At 43.6% G+C, this 15,102-nt stretch overlaps 1 protein-coding gene across 9 annotated transcripts in view; it reads left to right on the top strand.

The window, feature by feature from the left end:
• Nucleotides 1-15,102, top strand: part of PCID2 (PCI domain containing 2) — a 51,691-nt gene that overhangs the window by 3,836 nt on the left and 32,753 nt on the right. For all 9 annotated transcript variants that reach the window (XR_012426605.1, XR_012426604.1, XR_012426603.1 and 6 more), the window contains exons 2-6: nucleotides 4,489-4,578; nucleotides 6,700-6,773; nucleotides 7,717-7,784; nucleotides 8,726-8,765; nucleotides 9,818-9,872. Coding sequence is in view for 6 of the 9 variants with exons in the window: in XM_065533032.2 (XP_065389104.1) it covers nucleotides 4,489-4,578; nucleotides 6,700-6,773; nucleotides 7,717-7,784; nucleotides 8,726-8,765; nucleotides 9,818-9,872 (327 nt within the window). In the remaining 3 variants the exon portion in view is untranslated. The remainder of the gene's footprint in view (nucleotides 1-4,488; nucleotides 4,579-6,699; nucleotides 6,774-7,716; nucleotides 7,785-8,725; nucleotides 8,766-9,817; nucleotides 9,873-15,102) is intronic.

Genomic DNA, 15,102 nt, shown 5'->3' with positions numbered 1-15,102 from the left:
AGAGATTCATGACCTGTAACGATTTTGAATTTTTAAAAGAGTTTTGAATTCCAGGAGTAGATGGTGCCCGCTGTGGACCAGACTGGTGGGTGTGTGGGGCATGCCGCAGCCACAAGAAAGTCTTCCTGGGGCCAGAGCCAGGGAGCATCCCCTGGTGAGCCAGGCCTGGGGGTGCCGCTCAGAAGGTGCTCACTTGGAGTCTGGTTGTGTGGTCCCGTTGAGGGCTGAAGGCTCTGCAGCATGAGATGTTAAGAATTGGCCAGGTGGCTGGGCTGCTAGGGGTCCTGCGTCCACTGTGGTGCCAGTCGCACTTTTAGTGCTTGCTGGTACTGTCTGTTGCCATCCCTGCTTTTCCTCTTCACACCCCCAGCCTTCTCACAATTTAGTCATTGAGGCAGGGGCATTGATAGGACCACCCTTGGGACACATTCATGCCTACCAAGCAAGCTGGGGCCCTCCTTGGACTCAAGGACCTGTGGCACTGAGCCCTCCTCTAGTCAGGTCACACCTGGGACACTGGGTGCAGCCCAGGTGGGTGTGGCCAAGTGGAGTTGAGGATGTGGTGACATCACCCTGCATATGTGCAGGGACCACCCGGGGAGGTCACAGGCAAAAGAGGGTTACCAGTGAGTGCCCCCAGCAGGGGTCTCCACCTCTCCTTGGAGGGACCCGGTGTCTGGACTCCAGGGTTTGATCCCTTCGTGACCACTGTGTCCCCAGTGTGTTCAGTCACTGAAGTATGCTTCCATTCCACAGTGCTTGCTCCAAGTCTGGGACTCTCAGTGCCCCATAGGTTCCCTCTGCAGAGAGCCCTGGAGGCCTTGGCGACATCAGAACATCGTGCTCAAGTGTGACCGGTCACCAGAGTACTGATGTTAACCAGAACAAGGCCTCTTAGGCTCCTGGGGCTGGGCCCACTGCAAGGCCCTAGGTGGTGCGAGTGATTGCACAGTATGGGGCCCAGCGTGCCTGCAACCATAAGCAGGGGTGGCTGTGGGGAACTCTTAGCTTGAACCTCCTGTTTGTGTGGAGCCAAAGAGAGCACGGCTCGGCCAGCAGGCTCCAGAACGGCTTTCTAGCCAGAAGCGCCTTAGTTGAGCAAGGTTGGAGTCTGTTGGGGCTCCTGTGGCTAGGCATGCCCACACGGCGCAGGGAGGGCCACTTTGGAAGGCATGTCCTCTTTGGGGCTAAACTGACTAGTACTGGTTTTCTTGGGGGACCTGCAGACCAAGACCTGGGCGGGATCGGTCATTTCACCTTCCAGCCCAGGGCCAGCTACTGATGGGAGGGCAAGCAGGGAAGACCCTGTGTGCCTGCCCAGCCCAGGCAGTCGCCTCCCTCGTCCTTGAGGGTGCTGTTCCGTTGCATCTGGTCAGGTGGTCTCGAGGGAGCCAGATGAGGCCCCTTTGGAGCTGGGCAGCAGTGAGTTCTTGCAGGGAGTGGGCAGGGGACACGGGAAAGCCTCCTGCAGAGGATGGGCAGATGCCAGTGTTGTCTTCTTGGGGCCACCTTCAGCTTGATGATGATGATTGGCAAATGCAATGTTGTAAATTGCAAAATACTGATCTCTAGCATGGTCATTTTAAAGAGGAAACCTAACCCTTTCCCCTAAACAGTTGAGGATCTTAGTATCCATCTGTCTGTCTTTTAGATTAAATTCCTAAACCTGTGGCCAGGGCTATGAAGAGAAACTTAGTTTTCATAATACTTGGGCCCAAATCATCTTGCACCCATTGTGACTTTGAAAATGTGAGGAGCTGGGATATGATGTGACCTTGAGCAGCAGCCTGTGACCTTACATGGACTGGGGCAGGAGGGCTGCCTCTGAATGGCTGTAATTTCCCTATGAAGGCATAAAACCTGGAAGTCTTCAGATGGCTTCAGCTGAAGAAAAAGTTAAGCTCCTGCTCACACCGCCAACCCAAATCCCATGGGACTCTCCCTTCTGCTCTGTGCCAGTGCTGCTCATTCTCACTGACAACTGTGGTCCCAGCGACACCAGCCCACCCACTACACTCACAAGCAGTTCAGGATTCGGGCCCCCATGCCACCAACAACATCTGCTCAGTGATGATGAAATTCAGGATTTCTTTTTTTTTTGGGCAGTCTTTTCGTCCTTAGAATAAGGACAGTCAAATCCCACAAACCACTGTTTTCAAAGGTTACTCATATTCTTTTTTCTGATATCCACTTAGGTATGTATTTTCTATTTGTTTCAATTTTAAGGTTTGTCTTTCTATTTTATTTCTTGAACGGGGTTGTAAGTAACTGTTCTGTTTAAAGGTGTGCTCAGAAACTTTCCTTCTATCTCTCTCTCACCTCATTCTACACCCTCTCTAGAAAGATAATCATTTTCATTAGATTCTGCCTTCTCCATCCTGTATTTCCTTTTGGGATGTTTATGACACAGAGACATAAACACGTATTTTTCTTGTTTCCCTTCATTCTTATACAAAAGGCAGCATTCTGTACATACTCTTCTACAACTTGCTTTTTTCACTTAACTGTATCTTCCTGGAAATTATTCCATGAAAATTCATAGAGATCTTCCTCATTTTCAAAAAATGGTTGCATAGTGTGCCTCAAAATAGATGTTTCACAGAGTATTCAGCCAGTCTGTATGGATGGATATTTAGTTTGTGTCCAATATTTTGTGATTACATGTAGCCGAGTATAAATATCTTCTGTTTCTAGTTGTAAGTCCCTGGAAGTGTGATTACTGTTTCAAAATGTAAATGCATATGTAGTTGTATGGAATAGTCAGGTGGGAAATTCCTTATCATTTAAGTTAGTCTTGAGGAAGGTGGTGTCAGCCTCCCAGTCATACCCTGAGTTGAACAATGGGGTAGGAGGAGTTGGGCTCCAGCGTGTTGAACTGGTGGCATGTATCTCCTTTTCTTCTGGGTATAGACTCCTGGGCACAGGATTACTGGGTGAGAGAGTAGGCATTTGCTTGCTTTAGTAGAATACCAATTTTCTTCTAAAAATTTACCCCAACTTACCCCACCACCAATGTGTGAGCCTTCTGGTTGCCTCAGGCTCCTGGCAACACTTGGCGTCATCAGCCTTCCTAGTTGTAAGTACTCTGGTGGGTGTAGAGGAAGCTCATCTGCTTGTGCTTTTTGGCCATTTGCACATCCATGTTATGACATCCCCGGTCAGTCTTGTGTTACCATAAAATGTAAATATTTAAATTTCTCATAGTTAAATTATACTGTATCTAAAGCATTGTGCTTGCCTTTTTGCTTAGTTAGAATTTTTGTGTCTTTTTTTTTTTATGAGACAGAGTCTCACTCTGTGGCCCAGACTGGAATGCAGTGGCGTCATCTTGGCTCACTGCAAGCTCTACCTCCTGGGTTCATGCCATTCTGCCTCAGCCTCCTGAGTAGCTGGGACTACAGGCGCCACCACCACGCCCAGCTAATTTTTTTGTATTTTTAGTAGAAACGGGGTTTCAGTGTGTTAGCCAGGAGGGTCTTGATCTCTTGACCTCGTGATCCGCCCGCCTCGGCCTCCCAAAGTGCTAGGATTACAGGCGTGAGTCACCGCGCCCTGCCAATTTTTTTGTAAATATAATTTAAAAGCATATTTGGTTTTCTAATTATAAAATATCTGTTGTGGCAGGAGCTAGATAGGGCAAAAGGCTCCCGGGTCTCCCAGTCTCCACCTCATGGTCTGCGTAGTCAGCTGGTGTGGTGTGATCCAGGCCCTGCATTCTTTCCTGTGTTTACATGTTGTACATAATTTTTCTCTTCTTTTTTCTCCCAAATCAAGTTATACAGTTTTCCTGCAGTTAACTTTTTTTTTTCATTTATTCATCATATTGTGGACATTTTCTCATGTTACTACGTATAGATCTATTTTATTCGTTATAACAGCAGCCAAGTATCGCATTATATGAATGTGTCATCTATTTAGCTATTTCCATTTTCCTTTTATTTTATATTAAGGTTGAGTGGAAGCTTTTTGAATTTTGGATATATGTGGTTTTTAACCTGATTTCTTTTTCATAAGCTGTATATTTGGATTTTCAAACATATATCAGTGTGATCGAGTAAAACTAGAATAATTCACCTTCATGAAGAGCTGCCTGATAAACCACTGACTTATTTTTATTAGCTTGACCTGTTTTTTTTTGCTTCAGGAACATCTGTTTTTATTTTTTTGTGTCTGTTTGTTTTAAAGAGACAGGTCTTGCTGTGTTGTCCAGGATGGTCTCGAACTCCTGGCCTCAAGCAATCCTTCCTCAGCCTCACAAAGTGCTGGGATTACAGGCCTGAGCCAGCCAGGAACATCCTATTTTGAAATGAAATTATTGTTTATCCACTGCAGGGAGTAGTGACCCCCTGTTACATTTTGATTATTCTGTCTCCTTTCAAACTAGGGGAAAATGAATTTTCCCCTGTGTGGCATTCAATGTATTGTTGTAGGTTTTATTGGAACAGAATATTTGATTTTCTACTTAGGTTTCCCTTTCAAATGTTTCAGGTGTACGAAGCCATCGACACCAGAGATGGAGCATCTTGTGCAGAGTTGGTGTCTTTTAAACATCCTCATGTTGCAAACCCACGACTTCAAGTAGGTAAAAGAACTGTGCACACAGGTGTCTGCAGAGAATTACAGGATAATCACTTTCCTAAGAGAAACGTAGAGTTTGAGTAAGAAGAAAACTAGTATTGTCACTCTTATTTGAAAATTGTAAAGTTTCTTTATGATTTATGTAATTTCAATTCATTTGTGGAGCACTGACTGTGTGGGTACGCTGGAGTGATATGGACCTCCTGCCCCTGTGTTTGATTCCTACACAGCTCTCTGAGGTTTGGAGAAGTGAGATGGTGGAGAGACGGCGGAGCTTAGACTCTGTCCAGGCCTGTGCGTTCCCAAAGCCCCATAGACGTCATGCACCACAGGTGTCTCCCATTTAAGTAGAAAGTCCGGCAAGCCAAGGCCCAGCCTGGAGTTGTACATGGAGTTTCCATGTCATCTGTGGCGTAGATGATGTTGAGGTGGTATTTTCTATAGAAAATCTTGTGGACATTTGGTAAAGCCCTGTTTCCTTATTGACACCCATTATCATATTGGGGTGTGTTTCTACTGGGAGCAGCATTTTTCTTTTGGAAGAAAAATGGGCTTATCTATTGGTGATTATGTTTGGTGGTGTACAGATTTGCAACTGAGACCAGGTAAATCAGTCTCTGAAGTAGCAGCAGGCTTGTTTTTGTTTTTCTAATCAATACTATGTGATTCTATGTGTAGACAGTGTTGAAAACCATTGCTCTAAGTAGGAGTTAGTGCTAGAGACTTGATGAGACTCAAGCTCGCCTTGGCCAGAACACCCCATGGCTGGTGCTGTGTGCTTCATATTGTGTCACATGAGAGGACACACACTGTCCTGTTGGCTGTCTGAGATGGATCCCTTCATTGTAAAATTCCCCCCGTAAACTTTCTTCTGGTGGTTTCATTCCCCAGGGACTATAGAATAGTGATTTTTCTGATACTGTCATTCTTCTGTCTTACCATATCAGCACGGGCTCATTGCTTTTGTGAAAACAAAACAAAACAAAAAAAGTGTGCTGTAATCTATTGTGTATTAGTCCGGGTTCTCCAGAGAAACAGAGCCAATGGGATATATCGATATTTATAGAGGTTTAGTATGAGGAACTGGGTCCTGTGATTATAGAGGTCGAGAAGTCCCACACAAGGAGTGAATTCTTCCTTCCTCGACCTCTTGTTCTATTCAAGCCCTCATCAGATTGGTCACTGCCCGTCCACACTGAGGAGGGCCATCACCTTTCCTGAGTCTGCTAGTGCAACTGCCAGTGTCATCCAGAAACACCCTCACAGATGCTCCCAGAAATGACATTGTCTGGGGACTCCATGGCCAGCCAAGTTGACAGAATTAACCTTCACCTATTGAGATGTTCAGATTATCTAAAATTTGACTGTTAGGAGGAAAGGAAAACTTAGAAAGAAATGTCAGCTAGCGTAGCCCAGGAGATGAGACTGGTGCTCTCAGCAGGAAGCCGAAAAGGGTGAGTCCTAGCATAGCACCATCGGTAACTCGTTAGACCTCACTTACTAAACCTGTGATAGTTACTTAACAAGTATTTCTTGACTGACTGGTTATTAAATACTAAAATATATATGAAAGTGCCTAGAATATTTTCTGACCTGCAGAAGGCGAGACTAAATTATATTCATGGGCCTCTTGTTCCCCTGAAATATTGATAAATATTTGTTGAAGTAATGAACCATTTATTTATGAGACAGAGTATCTCTCTGTCGCCCAGCGGGTAGTGCAGTGGCACGATCTTGGCTTACTGCAACCTTCAGCACCCAGGTTCAAGCGATTCTCATGCCCAGCCTCCTGAGTAGCTGGGATTAGCAGTGTGCACCACCATACCCGGCTAATTTTTGTAATGTTTCTGTAGAAACGGGCTTTCACCATGTTGGCCAGGCTGGTCTTGAACCTCTGGCCTCAAGTGATCTGCCCACCTCGCCCTCCCAAAGTGCTGGGATTACAGGCGTGAGCCACCATGCTCACAGCCTCAACCTTTTATTTAGAGTTTTAAATATAAAGTGCTACTGTGAACTATAAAGCATAAATTTTCTTGAAACAGGTTTAAATATCTTTCTATATGTTACATTCTTTCTGTGCCTATTTATTTTACTTTTGCCATTTTTCTTTTTTAAAATCAGATGGCCTCTCCAGAGGAGAAGTGTCAGCAAGTCTTGGAACCCCCTTATGATGAAATGTTTGCAGCTCATTTAAGGTAATCTGTTGGGGAGGAAGAAAAACACACACATCTGGAAATTACTGAATTAACTGGGTATTTTATCTTGCATTATCTTATGCTTGAAGCAGTGAATAATTGACTTTGAAAAAGTAGGAAAATGCATTTGTAATTTCACTTTGATAAAGCCTGTGAAAATTTTATACATCAGTTGTGTAATACTATTTTTAACATCACATAGTATTTACCATAGTGCCTGGATAGTGGTCTTTTTAGTAGAGTGTGGAGCCTAACCATTCACTTACCCCTTTTGTGGAAATAGTATGTCTTTTTTGAAGCTCTTTACGTTACTGGGAAAGAACTAGAGTTGAGCAAAGCAAACAATGCTGCTTTTATGTACACTTCGTGTCTACTGTGTTACCTCTGAAGGATCTTTTCAGGCAGAAGATGGTGTCCTTATAGCCATGTGAGATTTGATTACTGTCTTTCAGAGCAGCCTAGGCTACAGGACCAGGGTGGGGTCTGTGAGCAGGAATGTCCTGTGAACCCCACAGGGTCTTTGGAAGAGTTGGGGCACTACCGTATTCCTTGTAGTACAAAGCACCTGTGATGTCCTGGCTCTGTGCGGTGTGCGATCGGTTCCAGATTGGACGATGAACTAACACTGACATTACCCAGCTGGGAATCCAGTTTGAATGTCATTGTCAGCTCCTGCTAGCGTGGAAGGGTCATACTCTGTTATCAGCGTGTTACTCATAAACCTGCTGGAGCTGGGTCCTTCTGGGGCTTGAAAGTGTAGTCTCCGAGCTTACCGTGGGACTCCTCTTATCCTCGGCTGTTTGTGTTCAGCCATTTGTGTGTTTCTTCCTTCACCCCTTTCATCCCAGGACCACTGGGACCTGTACAGTGAAGTGAGCTGTGTGTGCTGCATAACTAGTGCTAGGTTTTATCGTGTGACAGCGTGTTTCTCTTTCTCCTCCAGGTGCACTTACGCAGTGGGGAATCATGACTTCATAGAGGCATACAAGTGCCAGACCGTGATCGTCCAATATCCTTTGTCATTCATGGCAGCTGTCCGGCGTAGAACGCATGCAGTGGATTACTTGGGACTTGAGACCCGGAAACATTGGGCCAGTTGCTCACTTCTGCAGTTAGAAAGGAATGACAGTGTTTTGGAAGAGAAACTCTTTTCAGCTCTTTCACTCGGGTACTTAAATTTAGCATGGATCTGAAGACTCATGCAGTCACTTAGTAAGGAAGAACCCTGGTGAAAAAGAAGGATCTTACCCTGTTGAGAAGAAGAAGGTTTAGGCAGTAAGTATAGTTACAGGGACTGGTTAAGTCCTGTGGTGAAATATCAGAAATCCAGAATTCAGGCAGAGATGGACAAGAGTGGAGTCAGATACACGTCGGCATTGAATTGTGGCGGCTGAAGACCTTAAACCAGACCAATTCCTACTTCAGTCATGTAAAGGGTATCTTTAGTTAAGGCCTGAATCGGTGAGTGTTCTAAGGATTTGTATGTATCTCTAGATTTTGTCTTTTCGTTTTAACCGCCTTGTTTAAATATACACAGAAGAGAGTTGGCCTACTTGCTAACAGCCTCCTTAGAATTCAAGAATTCTTGAGTTGATAAAATCAGCCTTATGCTACAGATTCTAAAGCACTTAAATATAACTCATGATCATCTGGGCTCAGAGAAACCAAATAAAATATCTGAAATGGCTGATTTTTAAAAATCTTGTAAGTCTTTTTTACTTAGGAGACAATATGTATGAAATACGTGTGTTTAGTATACTTGAGCCTAGTGAGATACAGATATTTGTAATGTGAGCTTATACCTTTTTTCCTTCAAGAACTTACTATTGTTGTAACATAAATCTGCTAAACGGTGAGCTACATTCCTTAAAATTTAGATTCTTATTCTTTACTTTAATCGTACATAGCATTGTTTGAACTTTATATGCCGTATCTTCCTTAATACAGTACATCATTCTTGCGAGCATTCCAGGCCCACAAAGAAGAAAACTGGTAAGTGTGAACAGAAACAGCTGAATTCGTAAATGGCAATTTTTTTAAGTAGAATCTTTTTACAAATTTGCTTTAAATAAATGTATATTGTATTTTCCATGTGGATATTTAATAATCATTGTGTTGACATATGGTAATATCCACACAGATTAATGGAGTTACAAATCTAGTAAACTTAAATGGTAGATCAGCCACATTGTTTGCAGTGTGTCTGTGTAAATATAGTATTATTTTTATTTCACATGTCCATTTCCCCAGATATTTATTAAATACTGTTTTTTCCTTCAGTTGTCAATTTTGAACTTTTGGTTTTAAACTTTAGATAAAAGAGGTAGACCAACTACCGTTCATTTGGGGTGTTCTAATACATAATAATGGTGGTATTTTTAAATGCCTTGCCAAACTAATTCTTAATTTTATGATTTATTAACAAACTATAGATAAATACTGAATTTTGTTTATACTAAAGTAACCAAAGGCCTTTTGCAAACAAACCCACCCTTTTATCTTTTTTTTCTTTTCTTGAGACGGAGTCTTGCTCAGTTGCCCAGGCTGGAGTGCAGTGGCGTGATCTCGGCTCACTGCAAGCTCCGCCTCCTGCCACGCTTTTATCTTTTAACGTAAAAACTTGCACATGAAAACAGTCCAGTTTTGCCAGTTGGCTGTAAAAGTTGTTTTGTGACATTTTGTGTATTACATATTCTGGTTCCTGTTAGGAAATCTGATCAAACCACTTCTTTTTTAGTGGTGCTGTTTGGATACTGGTGGGAAGCTGAGGGGAGGAGGATATCCTGGGAGCCTGGAGCTGCAGCAGGGCTGGGGCCTTTGGCAGGGTTGGGGAGCACCGCAGTGTGAGGCCCTGGGATGATCAGGAAGTTTGGGGCCTGCAGCCCACCCGGACAGAAAGTGAGGAAGCAAACAACTGTCAGAGTTTTGGATAAGCGTGGACTCCATTCTGGATAGTAGTCCTGGGCGTCTGTGTTCTTCCCACCTCTGGGGATGGAATCTTGGGTCTCATAGCCCCTCACACTTGTTTACTTTTTGTCCTGCAGGGCTCTGCCTGTCATGTATGCAGTAGCGCTTGACCTTCGAGTGTTTGCTAATAATGTAAGTTTAATTTGCTGTCATTATTGTTTTAAAATTAACACTTGGTTTTAAATTAACACTTGTTTTAAAATTTTATAAATTGTTTAAATTTTTATAAAATTTTGAAAATTGTTTAAAATTTTATAAAATGTTTAACAATAAAACACTTGTTTTAAAATTAACGCTTGGTAAAATAAACACTGTTGTTTAATTTCATGTCATTCTTTCCAAAAGTTTTGAGGAGTGAATTGAAGTTGAGATGTGTCTGGTATAGGAAGCAAAAGAACAGATATTGACTATTCTTTCTAGGTTAACAGAAACAGATTTAAGTAAACATTTGCTCAGATTTCCACACTGTTCATACAGAGGGAGAGGTTTCATTTTGTCGTTAACCATTTATGGTATGTATTATTTTTATGAAGTCAGTGGAACAACAGCAAATGAGCTATTCTGCATCTCTTCCACCTTTAAGATGTGGCCTGCTACCCCGATGAAAAGAATTCAGCTTCATATAGATTTGGGCAGTAGGAGGGGGCTTCCCTGGGGTGAGGGGAGATCCTGGGTTTTATGGAGGTGACTTCCCCTTGGGGACCCACAGAAGCCCCCATTATGGAGCAGCATTTGTCTACCTTTTGGTTTTAGGACGACCCCTTTACGGTTTTAGAAATGATTGATGACTTCAGTTCTAGGCAGCATGCAATGGAATTCTCCCTATTGCGCCTGCTAAAAACAGTTAAAACCCTGGGAGTTGTCAGGCTGGCATGGCTATGGGAGGTGGAGAGAAGAGGGGGATGGGGCTCAGAGTTGGATGTAGGGAGTCTCCGGGTTTCCCTTTTGTCTCCTGTCTGTCCTGGACTGGGTGCCTTAGAAACCTGAAGCCTTTCACTGTCAGGCAGAGACAAAATCCCCAAGGAAACCAGGAGCCTGGGAAGACAGTCCAGCAAGACAGAACTCTGACCATCACTGCCTCACTGCAGTGCCAGGCACAAAAAGTCCGCAGGTCCCTCCCGCCCCATCTTCAAAGTGGTGCGGGCTGGGGGTGGCCCAGGACCTTGACCCTGGGCTAGCAGCAATGAGGAGCTAGGTGGATGTCAGAGGCTCAGCAGGGGACCTGGACCTCCCCCATTCAGTGGCAAAGGGGATGCGCCTGTTTCTCTGCTTACATCGTGAGGCCTGCTAAAAGAAGATAAATAAGATCCACAGTCTTGTCACGTAGTGCCCCAAATGTCCAGGATTTAATCGACACCGATTACCAGGAAAATGTCAACTTCCTGAGATTTTGAATGAGAAAAGACGTTCAGCAGAAGACACCAATGCTGAGATTGCACAGATGTTGGAATTATCTAATAAGCATTTTAAACAGCCCTCTTGATTCAGCAAGCAATTTAGAACGTGCTTGAAACAAATGAAAACATTTAAAGTCTCAACAAGGAAATAGGCAATATAAAGAAGAATGGGGGAGGAGGGAGGGGGGTTCCAAGATGGCCAAACAGAAACAGTTCCAGGCTACAGCTCCCAGTGTGAGCGACGCCGAAGATGGGTGATTTCTGCATTTCCAACTGAGGTACCAGGTTCATCTCACTGGGGCGTGTCAGACAGTGGGTGCAGGACAATGGGTGCAGCCCATCAAGCGAGAGCTGAAGCAGGGCGAGGCATCGCCTCACCCGGGAAGCGCAAGGGGTAAGGGAATTCCCTTTCCTAGCAAAGGGAAACCATGACACACAGCACCTGGAAAGTCAGGTCACTCCCACCCTGATACTGCGCTTTTCCAAGGGTCTTAGCAAGCGGCACCAGGAGATTATATCCTGTGCCTGGCTCAGAGGGTCCCACGCCCATGGAGCCTCCCTCATTGCTAGCACAGCAGTCTGAGATCTAACTGCAAGGTGGCAGTGAGGCTTGGGGGCGCCCGCCATTGCTGAGGCTTGAGTAGGTAAACAAAGTGGCTGGGAAGCTCGAACTGGGTGGAGCCCACTGCAGCTCAAGGAGGCCTGCCTACCTCTGTAGACTCCAACTCTGGGGACAGGGCATAGCCAAACAAAAGGCAGCAAAAACCTCTGCAGATTTAAATGTCCCTGACTGACAGCTTTGGAGAGAGTAGTGATTCTTCAAGCACAGAGTTTGAGATCTGAGAACAGACAGACTGCCTCAAGTGGGTCCCTGACCCCCAAGTAACCTAACTGGGAGGCATCCCCCAGTAGGGGCAGACTGAAACCTCACACGGCCGGGTACCCCTCTGAGACGAAGCTTCCAGAGGAACAATCAGGCAGCAACATTTGCTGTTCAGCAGTATTCACTCTTCTGCAGCCTCCGCTGCTGATACCCAGGCAAACAGGTCTGGAGTAGACCTCCAGCAAACTCCAACAGACCTGCAGCTGAGGGTCCTGACTGTTAGAAGGAAAACTAACAAACAGAAAGGACATCCACAGCGAAACCCCATCTGTACATCACCATCATCAAAGACCAAAGGTAGATGAAACCACAAAGATGGGGAAAAAATAGAGCAGAAAAGCTGAAAATTCTAAAAATCAGAGTACCTCTCCCCCTCCAAAGGAATGCAGCTCCTCGCCAGCAGCGGAACAAAGGTGGACAGAGAATGACTGACGAGCTGAGAGAAAAAGGCTTCAGACGATCAAACTTCTCTGAGCTAAAGGAGGAAGTTTGAACGCATCCCAAAGAAACTAAAAACCTTGAAAAAAGATTAGACGAATGGCTAACTAGAATAACCAATGTAGAGAAGTCCGTAAATGACATGATGGAGATGAAAACCATGGCACGAGAACTACATGACAAATGCACAAGCTTCAGTAACCGATTCAATCAACTGGAAGAAAGGGTATCAGTGATTGAAGATCAAATGAATGGAATGAAGCGAGGAGAGAAGTTTAGAGAAAAACAGGTAAAAAGAAATGAACAAAGCCTCCAAGAAATATGGGACTATGTAAAAAGACCAAATCTACATCTGATTGGTGTACCTGAAAGTAATAGGGAGAATGGAACCAAGTTGGAAAATGCTCTGCAGAATATTATCCAGGAGAACTTCCCCGACCTAGTAAGGCAGGCCAACATTCAAATTCAGGAAATACAGAGAACGCCACAAAGATACTCTTGAGAAGAGCAACTCCAAGACACATAATTGTCAGATTCACCAAAGTTGAAATGAAAAAAAAAATATTAAGGGCACCAGAGAGAAAGGTCGGGTTACCCACAAAGGGAAGCCCATCAGACTAACAGCAGATCTCTCGGCAGAAACTTCAAGCCAGAAGAAAGCGGGGGACAATATTCAACATTATTAAAGAAAAGAATTTTCAGCCCAGAATTTCATATCCAGCCAAACTAAGTTTCATAAGTGAAGGAGAAGTAAAATCCTTTACAGACAAGCAAATGCTGAGAGATTTTTGTCACCACCAGCCCTGCCCTACAAGAGCTCCCGAAGGAAGCACTAAACATGGAAAGGAACAACCGGTACCAGCCACTGCAAAAACATGCCCAAATGTAAAGACCATCAATGCTAGGAAGAAACTGCATCAACTAACGAGCAAAATAACCAGCTAACGTCATAAAGACAGGATCAAATTCACACATAACAATATTAACCTTAAATGTAAATGGGCCAAATGCTCCAATTAAAAGATACAGACTTGCAAATTGGATAAAGAGTCAAGACCCATCTCACATGCAGAGACACACATAGGCTCAAAATAAAGGGATGGAGGAAGATCTACCAAGCAAATGGAAAACAAAAAAAGGCAGGGGTTGCAATCCTAGTCTCTGATAAAACAGACTAAACCATCAAAGATCAAAAGAGACAAAGAAGGCCATTACATAATGGTAAAGGGATCAATTCAACAGAAGAGCTAACTATCCTAAATATATATCCACCCAATACAGGAGCACCCAGATTCATAAAGCAAGTCCTTAGAGAATTACAAAGAGACTTAGACTCTCACGCAATAATAATGTGAGACTTTAACACCTCACTGTCAACATCAGACAGATCAACGAGACAGAAGGTTAACAAGGATATCCAGGAATTGAACTCAGCTCTGCACCAAGCAGACCTAATAGACATCTACAGAACTCTCCACCCCAAATCAACAGAATATACATTATTCTCAGCACCACATCGCACTTATTCCAAAACTGACCACATAGTTGGAAGTAAAGCACTCCTCAGCAAATGTAAAAGAACAGAAATTATAACAAAGTATCTCTGAGACCACAGTGCAATCAAACTAGAACTCAGGATTAAGAAACTCACTCAAAACCACTCAACTACACAGAAACTGAACAACCTGCTCTTGAATGACTACTGGGTACATAATGAAATGAAGGCAGAAATAAAGATGTTCTTTGAAACCAATGAGAACAAAGATATACCAGAATCTCTGAGACACATTTAAAGCAGTGTGTAGAGGGAAATTTATAGCACTAAATGCCCACAAGAGAAAGCAGGAGAGATCTAAAATTGACACCCTAACATCACAATTAAAAGAACTAGAGAAGCAAGAGCAAACACATTCAAAAGCTAGCAGAAGGCAAGAAATAACTAAGATCAGATCAGAACTGAAGGAGATAGAGACACAAAAAAACCCTTCAAAAAAATCAATGAATCCAGGAACTGGTTTTTTGAAAAGATCAACAAAATTGATAGACCGCTAGCAAGACTAATAAAGAAGAAAAGAGAGAAGAATCAAATAGACACAATAAAAAATGATAAAGGGGATACACCACTGATCCCACAGAAATACAAACTACCATCAGAGAACAGTATAAATACCTCTATGCAAATAAACTAGAAAACCTAGAAGAAATGGATAAATTCCTGGACACATACACTCTCCCAAGACTAAACCAGGAAGAAGTTGAATCCCTGAATAGACCAATAACAGGCTGTGAAATTGAGGCAATAATTAATAGCCTGCCAACCAAAAAAAGTCCAGGACCAGATGGATTCACAGCCGAATTCTACCAGAGGTACAAGGAGGAGCTGGTACCATTCCTTCTGAAACTATTCCAATCAATAGAAAAAGAGGGAATCCTCACTAACTCATTTTATGAGGCCAACATCTTCCTGATACCAAAGCCTGGCAGAGACACAACAAAAAAAGAGAATTTTAGACCAATATCCCTGATGAACATCGATGCAAAAATCCTCAATAAAATACTGGCAAACCGAATCCAGCAGCACATCAAAAAGCTTATCCACCATGATCAAGTGGGCTTCATCCCTGGGATGCAAGCCTGGTTCAAC

The sequence above is a fragment of the Macaca fascicularis genome, chromosome 17, assembly GCF_037993035.2.
Source record: "Macaca fascicularis isolate 582-1 chromosome 17, T2T-MFA8v1.1".
Taxonomy (NCBI): domain Eukaryota; kingdom Metazoa; phylum Chordata; class Mammalia; order Primates; family Cercopithecidae; genus Macaca; species Macaca fascicularis.
Note: the sequence above shows the minus strand (reverse complement) of the source record. Positions and strands in the feature narration are given on the sequence as shown.